At 41.0% G+C, this 15,338-nt stretch overlaps 1 protein-coding gene across 4 annotated transcripts; it reads right to left on the reverse strand.

Moving 5' to 3' along the window:
* Nucleotides 1–215: 215 nt before the first annotated feature.
* On the reverse strand, nt 216–15,285 carry ubap2a (ubiquitin associated protein 2a). 4 transcript variants are annotated; one of them, XM_027152645.2, is made up of 27 exons: nt 15,148–15,285; nt 10,703–10,840; nt 10,360–10,437; nt 10,160–10,270; nt 7,997–8,162; nt 7,540–7,617; nt 7,396–7,459; nt 7,182–7,279; nt 7,038–7,096; nt 6,865–6,935; nt 6,570–6,744; nt 5,891–6,140; nt 5,472–5,755; nt 5,033–5,229; nt 4,312–4,588; nt 4,151–4,190; nt 3,876–4,047; nt 3,713–3,770; nt 3,318–3,516; nt 3,130–3,221; nt 2,918–2,968; nt 2,550–2,631; nt 2,059–2,421; nt 1,852–1,956; nt 1,703–1,770; nt 1,399–1,590; nt 216–984 (listed from the first exon to the last, which is right to left on the reverse strand). In XM_027152645.2, exons 2-27 carry the CDS (start codon nt 10,796–10,798, stop codon nt 889–891), a joined length of 3,522 nt encoding a protein of 1,173 aa, XP_027008446.1. In that variant the 5' UTR covers nt 10,799–10,840; nt 15,148–15,285; the 3' UTR covers nt 216–888. The 4 variants fall into 4 exon arrangements, with proteins under 4 accessions (XP_027008446.1, XP_027008448.1, XP_027008445.1 ...); XM_027152647.2 differs by having other exon boundaries at nt 3,713–3,773; XM_027152644.2 differs by having other exon boundaries at nt 3,713–3,773; nt 4,312–4,591.
* Nucleotides 15,286–15,338: the final 53 nt, after the last annotated feature.

The raw sequence follows: 15,338 nt of genomic DNA on the forward strand, positions 1-15,338 counted from the left end.
CAATCTTAAGATGTTTTGTTTGGAAGTCCATCTGCCAGAAATTGGTTGATGCATGATTTTATGCATGCATTTATGATGCATTGATTGGAAGTAGATCCACACCAGCTTGAGGTCTAAATTTTTCCGTCAATAGTTTCTTAGAATTTTGTTTTTATATTTATGGGTATTTCTGCCACAAGGTAAAATATATATACATATACACACATGACAAAAAATAAGACCTGGTCAGATATTTTATTTTGACGACAAGGGTAAAATCATTGTTAAAATGATGCTTAGATTCAAAACCATGTTTAAGCCAAATAATGGGATAAAGGAAAGATTCACAATTGAAGGGGACGTAAAAAAAAAAAAACAGTTAAAGCACTGAACTTAAAAGCCCCCTGGATTAAAATAAAAATTCACAGGTCAATGATGTGCATGGGTACAATACAAAAAGTTTAAAAAAAGGCTTCACCATCAAATGATGCTTAGCTATAATGTACACCATTGTTAAGTTCATGTATGTATACAAAAAAAAGAATCTCCCACATTGTCATGAAGTTGGGTCGTGTTCAAGTAATATGCACCTTCCATTTAGTACTTAGTTCTCATCCTCGTATCATAATCCTCTTTTGAAATGAACAGAAACGGTCCTTCAAAGCAAAAAAAATGCCATAAACCACATTTCATATTCTACCAATACATATATACTGTATAAATACATACATAAATATATTTTACATACAACAGCCAAAACTTTTAAAAGGGGTGGATGAGAACTAGGGGAGGGGAGATGGTAGTGTGTGTGTGTGTTTAACTTGCTGCTGTACAGAGGCTAACTCTGCAATGATCAGAATGGGCCAGTAACTTGGTGTGCATGAGATGGTCAAAGGGCTTTTGCACTATTTAATTGCCCCAGTAGGGAGAGCTGCCATAGCTGGATTTGTTGACCTGGGTCTTCTGCTGCATGCTGCTGCTCTGGTTCCTCTGATTTGGCCCACCCTACACACACACAGCACTTAATTATCTCTCATCTGTACATTCTGCACACTATATGATTCGTCTTTTACGTTCCATGAATCATAAGCTGTAAATTAATGTTTATGTTCTAGTGTTAGTGTCCTTCTGAGTGACTCATATACGAGAAGAATTTCCCAAATATTGAAAGATTCCGTGAGAAATGATCAGTCAATACAAATGTCAAAGTTACAAGGTCAAAACTTTAGCTGCAAATTGATCCTCGTGAGATCTAAAGATTTTTCTCTCGTAGACATCGTTAGTCTATTTTAATTTTAGTTTTCCCACAAAGCTGTTTGACTACCAGTATTGCCAGTGCGATCTAGCCTTCACCTTCAACTCTGCATGCAGGAATGCTTTAATGTTTACACTGTCTTCAGCTGTGTGTTTGTAACCTACCTGTCCGTCCTGGGTGAGATGATGGTGCAGCAGCTGGGAATGAGGCTGCTGGTGAGCAGGCAGAATATGCAGAAAAGGAGCTGGCGCGTATCCAGGTGCCCCGCCGGGGTTTAGAGGTCCTGTGCCCCCTAAAGCTGAGGGCAGGTTGAAGGGGGGTGGTGTGCCAGCATGGAAACCCTGTTTATCAAAGGACTGCAAGCAGGGGAAGTAAAAATGAACATAAATTCTGCCTGATAAACACACACCATTCAAACTCATCAAGAATCTCAAAGCACACATTTGATGTGCGATGTGTGGTCATTACCTGAGTCTTGTTGTAAACAGTTCCGCTGATGTCAGGCACGCCAGAGTTACTGGACGTCACTGAGACACCTGTGGAGTTACAACGTAAGATGTTAATATTTTATCATGGAGAAGTAAAACTCTAAAAATCACACGTGTGACTTTTAGCACCTTTGCCTGGGCCAGAAGCAGCAGATTTGGCCTGTGTCTGAGAGCTGCTGCTGTACCCTTTACTGTATTCTGCTCCCCCTGGGCCTTGTGTCAGGTCATCATACCCTGAACATGAATTAAATAAATGCACAAGACACGTAAAAAAAAAAAAAAAGGTTGTATTTCAATGCACATCAAATATTAGCAATTTTGAAGTCTATGGCTCACCTGAGCTAAAGGTGTGCTGGCTGTAACCACTGGGCTGCTGGAATGGTGTGGAGGGGTTGCTCAGTCCCATGCTGTGCTGCTTAGCAGAAGCAGGAGGTACAAACATGGTGGGGCCATACTGAAAGGCGCTGGGCATGCCGGGCACACCTGGGTAATAGGGCAAGCCTGTGTAACTGTAACCAGGGGGCAGAGCTGGGTTGAGGAAGGCCTGCTGGGTGCTGTGGTGGGCCTGCGGCTGAGGCTGGCTCTGACCTTGGCTCTGCGCCTGTGGGGGCTGAGCTGCCTGTGGCGCATGAGCTGCTGACAGGGTAGTTGGCGGAGCGGGTGAGGTGGAGTCACCCCTGCCAAACTTAGTCACTTCACCTTTATTGGAAAGCGTGAGCTTATGTAAGCTTGTGTAACATTTTAGAAACCAATGTAACATCTGTATAGCCAAAAATAACATAAAAACAAACTCATAAAAAGCAGAAATGAAACCAACACCAGGATACCTGAGTAAGGATTATTGGCTAGGCTCCCATCTCTGCTAGACAGGGTTGCAGTGGGTCCTGGGAATGTGATTCCATAGTAATCCTGCATGGTGTGGAGCACAAGTTTAGTGGGGAAATTAAACCAGACACAAAAATCACGCAAAAGAGGGGAAAAAATCCTTAAATTGCAGAGCTTTCAAATACAAATGATCCATTCTTGTAGACAAACACAAACAAGTAGATGACAGGTTGCTTAAAGGTGAGAATAGTAACAGTTTGGAGGACATTTTGTTAAGCAGAGATCTGCTGCAGTACTAAGGAAAGCTACTACTCATAAATAACCAGGTTTCACTCACAAAAAAAGCTGAACAAGATGGATATGGACTCACCATGGGTAGCCTGGACTGCAGCATGTGGAGGTCTTCATAGCCATAGATTTGCTGTAGGACATAAACATTCCTTCACACATACTTTTCTACATGTTGTAGAATATCACGATAAACATAATGATCTAATGATCATATGACACACAGACCATTTACTGTGTACATGAAAAGTAAAAGCTGATGTTTTTGGAAAATAAAATGCCTAGAACGGTTACCGGGTATGCAGGCAGCAGGCCTCCAGGCCCCATAATATACTGGTTGGGTAGCAGCGGAGGAACCCCCTGAGACAAGTTAGGGGGGGCTTTTCCTGTAATGCAACACAGAAAACCACATTAGCAAATGGGAAAAAAAAATCTCAACAAAATCTTTCAACTACGCTCTACTAATGCATGTGAAAGCTGACCAGTAGAAGAAGAAAGCAAGGGTGTGGTTCTGATGGCTGATGGTGCAGTGGTTCCGTTCCCACTGAGCCCAAGAGCTGCTGAGTGCAAGCTGTTGCTTCCTGCACTGCTCACGCTGTTACTGGAAAGAGCCGAGACGGATGCGGAGGAAAACACCACTGACGACGCAGCCAGAGAATTCACGTTGTCCACATTAGTGTACTGCGGATAAAAAGATACATGGGGATGTTAGCATTATAACTTAATTATATATGTATATACGTAAGAAAAAAAACACGCTATAATGGATTGGAATGGAGTTAACTATCAATAAAGTGTTGATAGTACAAAAATTGTATTCAAGTATTTTGTATTGACAATATGCTGTGTGTGTGTGTGTGTGTGTGATCACACTCACCGTTAGTGAAGAACTGGTGCCGAGAACTGATACAGAGGAATGGACATTGTTCACATGGCTACTAGGGAAAAACAAATGAGAACAAAGAGAAGCAACATGTCACTTGTTGCTTCCATCTTGACATGACATCTCAGAAAAGAAGTAAAAGAGATATCCTGTTTACCTGCTGAGAGATGAGAGGGTTGAAGAGGGCAATTCAGTTGCCAGATTGGATAGAGTCGAGCTGTGGGGCGTAACTGAAGGGGGCAACAGAGACAATGGTGCAGAAGGTGCAACACTGGTGCTACTGGCTAAAGAAGGAGAATCTGGCTTTGGAGTGGAGGAACTTGATGTGGCTATAAGCAGAAGAAAAGTAGAAATGTTTATGGAGCGCCGATGCAGGCAAAATAAAAATAAAAAAATCACATCCAACGCAAAAGAAAAAGAAAATCCACTTACAGTCTAGAGCAGCAGAGGTCCTTACGCTATTAAAACCATTCTGTTCAAGGAGAAGCCAAAAACACTCTCAACATTTATCATGAAGAATTCAAAAGAAAAGGAAAAAAAATCTACTATATTCATTATCTACTACACAGCAAATGGGAAGGAGACACTCTTACCGTTACAGGTCCAGAGGACTCCTTGCTCTGGGAGAAGGTCAGTCGTGAGTGAGGAGCCACTCCACAGTCAAAGCTGTTCCCAGCTGAGGACGCCACCGATGAAGATGAAGAGGAGGACGAGGAGGAGGCAGATGAGGAGGTAGAGGTGGACAATGAGGCAGCACTGGGGGTGATAAGGGAGGGAGCAAGACTGGGTAGAGGCACAGAGGGAGGTGGGTAGATGCTGTCAGAGGAGGCCAGAGGCAGCAGCAATGGGACAGGACTGGCCAGAGATTCACTGCTGGGATAAACATGCAATACTGTCAGTGTATATACAGCATCATTTAGTACGCTATATTCAATTGAAGAGTCTTAAAGACTAAGCTATGCAGATGACCCTGTCTGATGTTTATGGACCTCTAGGTGTCCATGAAGTATACTCAGAGACTTTAATAACATGCCCATAGTAACACTGACATTTGTCATTCATAACTCAGTTGGCTTCTGTTAATGGAGATTTTATGACTTCAGTAAATCGGTATAATGCTCCACAATGTACCCAAAATTTTAAACATCTGGATCGTGTTCACCAAATAATTGGGTTATGCTAATAAAATAAATCTATGCTTCAAACACTAAGGAGTCTGCAAGTATTTCCAAGCACCAAAAGCAGAAGAACCACTGTTCTTGCTGAAATACAGGAAGATAAATAAATAATTCTCATCTAATAAAAACATCTGACCTGATAGGTTTGGAGTATAAGCTGCTTTGAGTCTGAGGAACGGGCACGGCCGCTTCTCGTGTAGCTTCACTGTTACAGTTCTCAGGCTGGCCAAAGTCTGGTAATGCCGATTCTGAACCAAAATCCAGAGCGCCGAATTGCACATTGAGCACGGACAGTTCTGCCGAGCCGGGCATCTCCACCGCAGTGGACGGAATCTATATAACACATTAAGTTCTTCACATTATTAAGTTCTTCATAAATCTATGAATTGAATCCACAAGAAGACTAAACGATATGCTCCGGAGAGGGGGTACAAAACTCTGATATACACAGTTCTCTTAGAAATATACAATATACTTTTGAAATACTTTTCACATTACTGCACAAATTAAAAATAAAAAAAACCAAAATCCTATTGACAAAGGCACGGAACACAAAACTGACAAAACATACTCACCTTGGATGTGGGAGCTACTCTTCGTTTCTGTGTCTTAATCTGCCGGTGCTGCGTGCTGCTGGCCTGTGAGTCTGCAACCTGTGGAGGGACCACGTGGGTTTGAGAAGGCTCTGGTGCTTTGGAGAAGGCCTCCAGTGGAGCCTGGATGGCCGACGGGCCATTCTGAGGGGAAGGACTGGGCTGCCTCGCCAGCGGAAGAGATCCCGTGTTGCTTAGGGAGCTCTGCTGCCGCTGGCTCAGCTGGCTTAGCACCAATGAAGGCTCTGGTTGCATCTTAAACTCCCCTGGAAGGCACACGGCACAGAAAATAAGGCCCTAATTTATTTACTAGTTGAAAACTGAACATGAACAGAGAATATTATATGAAGAATACTTTGCAGTACTACTGGTTTGAGAATAATAACGGGAATGAAACTTACGACTGAATTGGGACGGCAGTGAGGCAGAGCTCTGTGTTCCAGGAGGTTTGATATCCCAGGATGAAGAGGGAACAGACATCCCTGTGCTCCCCAGTCCCACAACAGGGGTACAGTTGTCCCCCGAGCTAGGAGGCTGGGAGGTAAGCTGCCCAAGACCTGGTCCCTTAAGCTGCTCTAGTATCTGTTGTCCAGCGGTCTGTCCCAGCTTTGGGCCACCCAGATCCCCAAATCCAGAACCTAAAACTGGGGACTGTAAACATAAACAAGATTTAGCGCAAAAGAAATCCTCGTAGACTTTCAAAGCAACAATACTACTAATTACACTTATATGCCATATGATCCAAGATCGGTTCAGTTTTTTTGTACTCTACTGTACATATGATTATCACGGCCTAGAATTTTAACGCTTGCCATTATTGAGAAAAGAACATAACATGAACACGAATTAACTTACAAATAATATCTAAAGTCGCATTCAAGGAAAATAAGCACAATAAGTCAAAACACATTCAGTGTTGCAATGTTGCTGTCACTGAAATTGCTCTGGTGGTTCAAAGTCTGAAAGAATTCGATAACAACCCTTAGCCATTTACTAAGTGTTTTTCCCCCAATAAAAATTCTTGACTGTGGCACTTGGTACAGGTCTGAAACACCCAGTTTCTTGCTTCCAGTGCCTCACCAGGGTGGCATGTGCGTAGCTGGTAGTGCCGGTGGTGGTGCCTCCGTTGCGTGTGGGCTGGTGGTGGGAGTTGGTGAAAACGAGGCTTTGGCCAAGCCCTTGAGACGAGGCTGGCTTCAGATTCTCCAAGTCCTCTCTGCCAGCTGGCTTCTGCAGCAGAGACGCCAGGTCCAGACTGCACAAAACACCACAGAAACACAACTGTTCAGCTGCCAGCATCATTACAGGAGCAATCTAATTCCAACGGCGAAAGCAGCAAGGGCTGGTTATAACAAAGGTCACGTATATTTGTCACCTTTGGCCGGGTGTGATATGGTTCTCAGCTGGAGGTGCACATGAGGAGGTGAACACTTTGGTCTCTGAGAGCTGAAAGAACAAAACCTAATCATGAGCCACTGGTTGTAAATCTCTTAAAAATCTCTTGGTATATAAAAATAAAGAGCGATGTTAAAAGATGGCTTGACTTACACTCACATCCTCGGTCCAGTCTTCAGCTGCCCAGTCTTCCAGAGTGTTGCGCCATGCCACTGATGAAGAAAGCAGACATAAGGGAAATCCTTGGCAAACAATTAAGCCACAAAAGTGAAACGTTTAAGTGTTTTGTTCTCCTACCTGTACCATCTGTGGCATCATTGGTCCCCGATTCCCACACGTCGGCATGCGAGTTGTTCGTGCCACTGTCCATAGTGTAGTCCGCTGGGTTAAAGGTCCTGTGGATTGAACATGAAAAAATGAGTGACAAAAGCAAAATCTTAAATGGAGCGTAAACCGTTACAAAGCTGTGAATAGCCAGTCGAGTCCAGTGTGCACAAATTATCATACTGACCCCATTCCCTGTGCTGTAAACCTGCTGGCCCCTGGGGCTCGGCCTCTCCCTCTGCCTCCGGTCCCTACATACACACAGACAACTTCAACAAACAGTCAGACAGCATAAAAGGGGCGTGTCCAACTTTTTGGGACTTTTGTGTACCTCGTCCTTTCCCCCTGCGGCCACGGTCAGATCCTTTCTCCACTGGTGCAGGATCCACTCCATTCTCCTCAACCCTCACTGACAACCAAAAATTTACACACAGAGAAACAGAAAACATGCAGAAAAGTTGTCAAATCATACCTTTTGATTTTCACACATGCAAAAAAAACGTTTTTGCTTAAATTTAAAATATTACAAAAAAAAAAAAGAATGTGTATTTGGTATTTTGACAACACTAAAGAACTCGCGATAGCAATTTGTATAGTGTATTGTTTGTGCACGCTACAAAATAAACCGTCTGTATGGCCGACATTTCTGCGTATAAATAAACAAACAGACTTTTGTCCTTCACATATCAGCTTGATCAGTCGCTATGATAGAGACTCTTAATAGCTTGGGAGTTCATACAATAACAGCAACAGCTATGAAATCTCTAAGAAGGCTCAGCTTTTCTTACCTGGCCGATTACGACTGGCCCCCTTTCCTCTCCGGTTTGCTGCACCACGAGCCTTGCTGCTCTCTTTCTCGCCTTTCTTCTCACGATTCTCCTTGTTCTCCTTGCTCTCTGAGGAGATCCCGTCCTTTCCCAGGCTTTTCTTTTTGCCCACCGTCTCCCAAGTGGTCTAGAAAAGTGCAAAGACAACTTTTATAAGTTTCAGATGAAAAGACATGAATATATGAATGTACACTACAACATGGCAAAGTATTACAGAATAATGTTAAATTCTATTTCATACTACAAAGAAAATGTTACGAGTCTGTGATAAAACAGAAACAATATCCAACTAGTTAGGAAAATCGAATCAAATCTAGCCAGTTAACACCCATAAGGCCAAATCTGCGTGAAATTAGCACTTTTAATATTATACATAACTATAAAAATATAATAAAACTTTCCGAAGTGTGCACTGACATCACAAGATTCACTAAAGAACAAAATATGGAGTCAGCTCAAATGATTTGGGGGAAAAAAATTCATGTTTAGTTCAGTTACATTAATATCTCGATTAAAACATATTGTTTGTTGGTCTAAATATCCAGCATACTTCACATTTACACAGTGTTTTGTTCCACATGTCCTTCAGCTCGGTTTGTGTGCATGTGAAAATACAGGTCATGTTTGGTTCACTTCCTACTGTCAGAGCACAGTCGACACGTGTCTGCAATCCGACTGCGCTAGAGCTCACCGAACTCAGACTCTCACAAACTGCATGTTCAGGTTTACGTGCGATTGCTGTGGTTTCACTTACTGTAAGGTGAGGATATAACACCACTGCTCGACTCAAACAAGCCAATGTGTAAATGCGCCCTAGGAAATATTTGAGTCTAGTCCATTTATTAAAACTGACTATAAACAACTGCATGTAGTGGGCATGTGACCTGTAATTGTGAAGTACTTTAAGCAGTCCATGTTTAGACACAGTGGTGCAAGTACGGGCCACGTATGACCCAGGATTACCCATCAGCTCACAAAAATGACACTTTTCATGTGAAAGATTTCCCAAAAAATCAAAGCATGAGCCTATCAGATTTCACCAGATCGCACTGCAACGCACGCAGTGTTAGTCTCAGAAACATTAAGACAAAGGGCCTTTTTACACCAGGTCACTACATGTGTTGTCTCTGATCCGACAGCTATCCGATTTGTTAAAACTGTTCCATTTACATTAGGCCAACATAAATGCGTCTCGGCGAATCGGATATCGATCCGATCTTTCTACTCCCGCCCAAAATGCAAATATATTTTACCTCATTTCCGGGGTAATTGAAAAGGAACACGCTTTGCTGTATGCAGTTTTCAGAATGAAATCAAAAAGAAGGCAAAAAACTTATGCTACAAAAAACAGCATTTACTGTTTACTGCATTTTCGCTGGTGGCAGCAGTGCATTTTAAGCCCCAGCGAGACACCTGGGTAAAAGATCACCTGAGTGACGTACTTCCGTTTGGGAGGAGTATAAGCGCTGATGTATGTGGCTTGAACAACCACATTCATTTACACCTGTCCAGTTTCATCTGATCACAGAAAATGCATGAAGTGACCAGGTGTTTAAAAAAAGCCCCCAAAAAGAACTATGCTACTTCTGACCCCGGAATGACTGGGGTATATCTATTTACAAATACAAAGACTATATTTTTAAATATCTATACACATTATATGACAAAATGTTTGTAGACACTGGAGCAGAACAGTCATGCTTCTTGAACATCCTACTCCAGATTTAATCCCTTCTCTGTGGTTATAATTACTGCTACTTCTCTTTTGGGAAGAACTAGATTTTGTGGGGATTTGTGCTCGTTCAGCCAAAGAGCATTAGCGAAGTCAGGCACTGATGTTGGGTGAGGAGACCTGGCCAATATTTGGTGGTGGTGTTCATTTTAAATGCGTTCAGAGGGATTGGAATCAGGGCTATGCGCAGGACACACAAGATCTTCCACACCAACATAGATAATCCAAGTGTTCATGGAGCTCCATTTGTGCACAGGTGTATTTTAACGCTGCAACGTGTTTAGCTCCTCAGTTACTGTGATGCTACAGCATACAAAGAAATACGCTACGTCACACGCTACAGCTTAATCTTCTAAACTAACCCAATAAAAAAAGTGTGTTTGTGTTTTTACCGTGTCAGAGGTCCCCTCCAACAGGAAGTTGATGGCTCTGTTGACATCTTCATTACAGTCATGAAGAGCAACCATGCACTCATCCTGGTTCTTCCCCGTCACCTCCATGAGCTACAAACACACACACTTACTTAAGCATACATCAGTAGTTCTGATATTAATATGACAAATGACGCGTTAAACATGAACCCATGCCTCACCTGGTTGACTTTATCCTCAAAATCTGCATCATTCTTATCATAAATCATTTGGGCAAGTCGGATCTGTTCTGCTGTAGCCTGAAAAAAAAATTTAATTAAACAAATAAAAACACACCAAAAAAATAAATAAATAAATAAATTAGGAAACCTCTGACAAACCGACACCACATTTTGGGGTTAAAACATTTCATCTGGATTTAATTCCAAATCAGACTTGTATTAATGTAAATGATAATCCTAGCTTCATAGACATGTTGAACGCTTGTCCTTACAATAACACTCAAAGGCAAAGACAAATTACACACTGAGAATTTATGCATCAAAACGAGTGCTTCGTGTGTACCTGAAGCTGTTTCTGTGGCTGTGTGGTCTGTGTGGATGTGGGCAGCACTTTCTCCCGAGTGCCCCGGGCTCGGTCGCCGCCCAGCGAGGTCATCATATACAGTATATACAAAAGAATGTATGTACAAAATAGAAAAATCTGGAAAATAAGGCAGAAAAATAAATAAGTGCACTTACATTCTATACGATCTTATAAATCAGTTAGCTTCGACCGTGGCCATGAGAAATCAAACTACATCCGTTTTGATAAAAAAGTCATTATAGAACACACACACACACACACACACACACTATAATAACATACCACAAAGCCACTCCCTGAGTGCATGTGCACATCTGGAAGGAGAGTTCAAGCAATACTACACTGTTTTTTTTTAAACATTGAATCTCTATCCATAACATCTGTAATGTATTTGTGATTACCATGGCTAAGAATTCAACACACTCCCCTGCACAGTGAACAAAACAGAAAACTTGTAGACCCAAAAACTTACCCAAGGGCAGGGGAAATTGTTCGGGAAATCAAAAAAATAAATAAATAATGTTTTTGATCCGAATAAAACATGCATTCTTGTTTTGGTTGTCCTTTCAGACATGGGACTACTCTATTAAAAAGAAAAAAATTTTACTAATTTGTTCACAACACTGACAGGATAAATAGTCACCTGAAATATATAAAGAAAGTCTAAATTCAAGGCTTTTTGAACCGCATCGCTCCCGTGTTCGAAATCAAACAGGGCCGTCTCGCATCGCTGTCTCACCCGTCAGCCTACTCGGTGGAATGGTTCATTATGTAAAGGAAAAAAAACATTCTATAATGTTGTTATAGGAAAATAATCAATGGCCTCTTGGTTCTGATTTTATTACTTTTCGAGAACAGTGCAATTAATGATTTATGTGTTAATGGTTACAAGTCATGTTATGGTAACACAAGACACTTCCTTCTATAACTATTAAAGAAACATTTCCTTACAGAAAGTTTCACCATATCAATGATTATCTTTTTTTTTTTCTTAAATCATGCAGTGAGTCCACTAAAAAAAGACCTTCTGACAATTCGAAATCGAAAATATAATACCGGTGTGATACGAAAGTATGTAAACAGGTTTGTCCGTTCTTCTCTTCTCAAATATCAAAGCTGGCTCTGGATGTACTGGAGTTACAAAGTGACGTGACATACGGCTAAGTACGGTGACCCATACTCAGAATTCGTTCTCTGCATTTAACCCATCCAAAGTGCACACACACAGCAGTGAACACACACCCCGTGAACACACACCCGGAGCAGGGGGCAGCCATTTATGCTGCGGTGCCTGGGGAGCAATTGGGGGGTTCGGTGCCTTGCTCAAGGGCACCTCAGTCGTGGCCGGCCTTAGATTTGAACCCACAACCTTCGGGTTAGGAGTCAGACTCTCTAACCATTAGGCCACGACTGATTGTTAGTTTGCATCATGGTTCTATTATGGTTGCAATAAGTACCTGTAACATCTGTTACAAAGAAGGCTTAGAAGATTAGAAAGTGAGAGATGCCATATTAAGAGATGTGACCATTATACAGACGGACGTGTCCTTCCTACGTGTCCATAGAATACTACATAAAGCTACTCAAAGCACTAAACTCACCCAAGATTTCATTTAAAGCAGGGGTTCCAAAAACTAGGGGTCACACAACCCCATGCAAAGTCACTTGTTTCACATATTGGCTTTTCGTCTTTCGTTCGATTCAGCTCATTTCATTTTACATATGAATATGAGGAAAATATGAGGAAATACATATGAGGAAAAATCGAAGACAGAGTTCAACAAAAAACAAACTTCCCTGTCCATCTACCTCCACTTAAACAAACTAGTTGTGCCTCTTATGTAGTCTAATATTATAGACACTTCCTGAGTACCACTGACACTAAGCAGGTTTCCTATTTCACTATCATAATGGTTGAACCGTAAAAACCTCTCCTGTTAACTTCAAACCTAAATAAAGGTCTGTAATTTTTATAACAGCATGACGACAATCAAGCTGCTCAAAGAGAAAGCTGAACGGAAACAGAACTTGTTAGTTTGCATCAAATTGGTAAATATTTGGTGGTCCGAATTGGAAGCCTGACCGTTTAGTGGCGGTCACTTTTATATCTTCCACGTGTGAATAATCATGCAAGTAGAACCCAACACTTCTCAACAGACTGATAAGTCATTGCAAGAAATATTCATTCTATTCACTTATGATAAACATATTTGACTGTTATATACAGTAGCAGTCAGTATATATACAGTGGTCAAGGCTTGTGGTCAAAGAAAATTTATAATGTCCAGTTGGCATTGTCTTGTTTGGAAATTTCTGCTTTTATGTTCCAATTATAGCACAGTCTATGGTCATTCCAATAGATATTTTATTATTCATTTTTAATAAATGGTTTTTGATCTTTCTTAAATGCATCAGGAATTAGGCTTAAAGTTATGAAATGAGACTAGCGACTTAACTCATTAATGTATGAGAGCCTTCTACAATGTGACATTTCTACAATTTATAGTCATATAACAAGCTCCCATTTAATGTTCAAACAAATGACTCTATGTAATTATGTCTTTCGGCAGCCAAAGTTGCTGTGAGCCCAACTCTCTATAAAAGCCTGTTGTATGGAGGCTTACAGGACGACAGTAACTGACTCCACTGGGAAGTGTTTAACCCGTTCAAGACACATAGTACACATCAGAATACAACTTGTTATAATAAATAAGAAATAAAACAATTTAGAACATGCTTTTAAACCACTTAATTGTGTTAAGAAACATTTAGTCTCCGAGACGTGCATAAAAAGCTATAAACTGCTGTTCCGTCTCCATCCTCTGTCCCTTTCTTTCTCACGAACTAAGACCTAATAATAACTCCTCTGTCCTGAAAACTTTCCCATGTATTTTCTGATTTTACAAAGCAGTGCCACTGATGTCTCATTTTATAAATGTCTCATAAATATAATATCAGCAATTCTGTTTTTCTTGGTCAAGTAAGAACACATTTTTTATTTTCTTAATTATTAGCCTTTCAAGTCCATGTGAATCAACCGTTATTACAGAAATGGGAGCGTATTAGAACAAGTACATTAATAGAAACCTGCGATTTGAATAACGGCTGGAACTCCTGGCAAGGTTTTGCTTAAAGAAAACTGATTATTTACCTAGAGACAAAATAATAATAATTAAAAACTGAAAAGTAGTTTGATACTTTAATACATCTCTGAGTATAATAAACTAACTTGTATTTGTAGATCATTAAAGGTGTAAAACAGAAGAAAATTAGTGGTCCAGGTGAAAACCTGGAATAGTATTGGATCGTATTAGACTAGCTTTTCCAAGACAAACTTTATATCATGAAAAGATTTCTTTACTGTATAACCTGAATCCTGACTAACAGTATTGGTTTAAATGGAAGTTAATTTGGTGTCACAATCGGTTAGATAAAATTTAAAACATTTTCAATAAAAAATCTTAAAATCAGCCTCTGATTTCTTGTCAGACTTAGAGGAACAAGTCTTTGGTAACAGCTTTGGTGACTCTCTGGGATAACACAGATTTATTACTGAGCTCTTTATAAATATCAACATTAACGCCTTAGATTACTTTGCAAACAATCAATAAGTAATATTTATATCATAGCAGACATTAGATGATGTAACATGAATCGGGCAAACAAAATGGGAAGCAATTTTCGGTTCAAACAAAGGATGGATTTGTTTGTTATTCCTTCTAACATTTTTAAGAACCGATTCAGCAGGCAAACTCATTATTACCAATTCAATCCCGAGTCGACTCACAGAGTTGACACACTGGTAATGATTTGTTTGACTGTTTATTTTTTATTCTAATGTATAAATAAATAAATAAAGATTCATGTGCGATTGTGAAATGTAAACAATGTTAGCAACGCTAGCTAGGAAGCTACAGCTAGCTGGAAATCAGGAGTCCTTTGTGTCCGTGCTGGCTAACTCGCTAATGCTAACTAATTTTCGGTTCAACTCAATTGATGGGTTTTAGCGAGCTAGCTAACGAAGTTGAGTTGAGCGCGCTGGCTAGGTCGTAAACTGTGGTGTTGGAATTGTGTTAAGTGCTCGTTAATGAAGCGAGGAGCGAAATGCAGAACGAGACTGAAACAGGCCCATCAGCGGTATTACTCAGAAAATGGCCACACACACCGAACAGCCGGAGCCGATGCTAGCATTCTGCCGGGAACATGCTAACGCTAACGGCGCAGAAGCTACACAAAACACACACACACACACACACACACAAATATCTCCCTTTATTAATTCCTTTACACGCCGAACAATAGGAGACATCCCAATCAACGCGTCATCGCCTGCTTATACGCAGACGCGTACGAGTTGCTTTTTAAACGTACGCGAGATTTGTTTTGTATTTTTCGATACAAATATATAAAAAATATATAGTTACCTGCTAACACGCTTCCCTCAGCCAAGCAGCGAGCAGACACGGTCACGTGACACACCAGGCGCGCGCAGCCGCGGCAGAACAACAGCGGCGGGAGCGCGCGCACAGATTGCACGAAAACAATACAAAAACTGTGTGTGTCTGTGTCTCTGTGGTACAATAGAAGCTATACGTGCACTATATATCTTTCTATC

The sequence above is a fragment of the Tachysurus fulvidraco genome, chromosome 21 (genome assembly GCF_022655615.1).
Source record: "Tachysurus fulvidraco isolate hzauxx_2018 chromosome 21, HZAU_PFXX_2.0, whole genome shotgun sequence".
Lineage (NCBI taxonomy): Eukaryota > Metazoa > Chordata > Actinopteri > Siluriformes > Bagridae > Tachysurus > Tachysurus fulvidraco.

Coding starts and splice junctions, on each gene's coding strand:
- ubap2a (XM_027152644.2), bottom strand. CDS start 10,798: ATGATGACCTCGCTGGGCGGCGACCGAGCCCGGGGCACTCGGGAGAAA. Junction 6,936..7,037: donor ACTGGACCGAGGATGTGAGT/GTAAGTCAAGCC, acceptor TTGTTCTTTCAG/CTCTCAGAGACCAAAGTGTT. Junction 4,191..4,311: donor AGTCCTCTGGACCTGTAACG/GTAAGAGTGTCT, acceptor CTCCTTGAACAG/AATGGTTTTAATAGCGTAAG.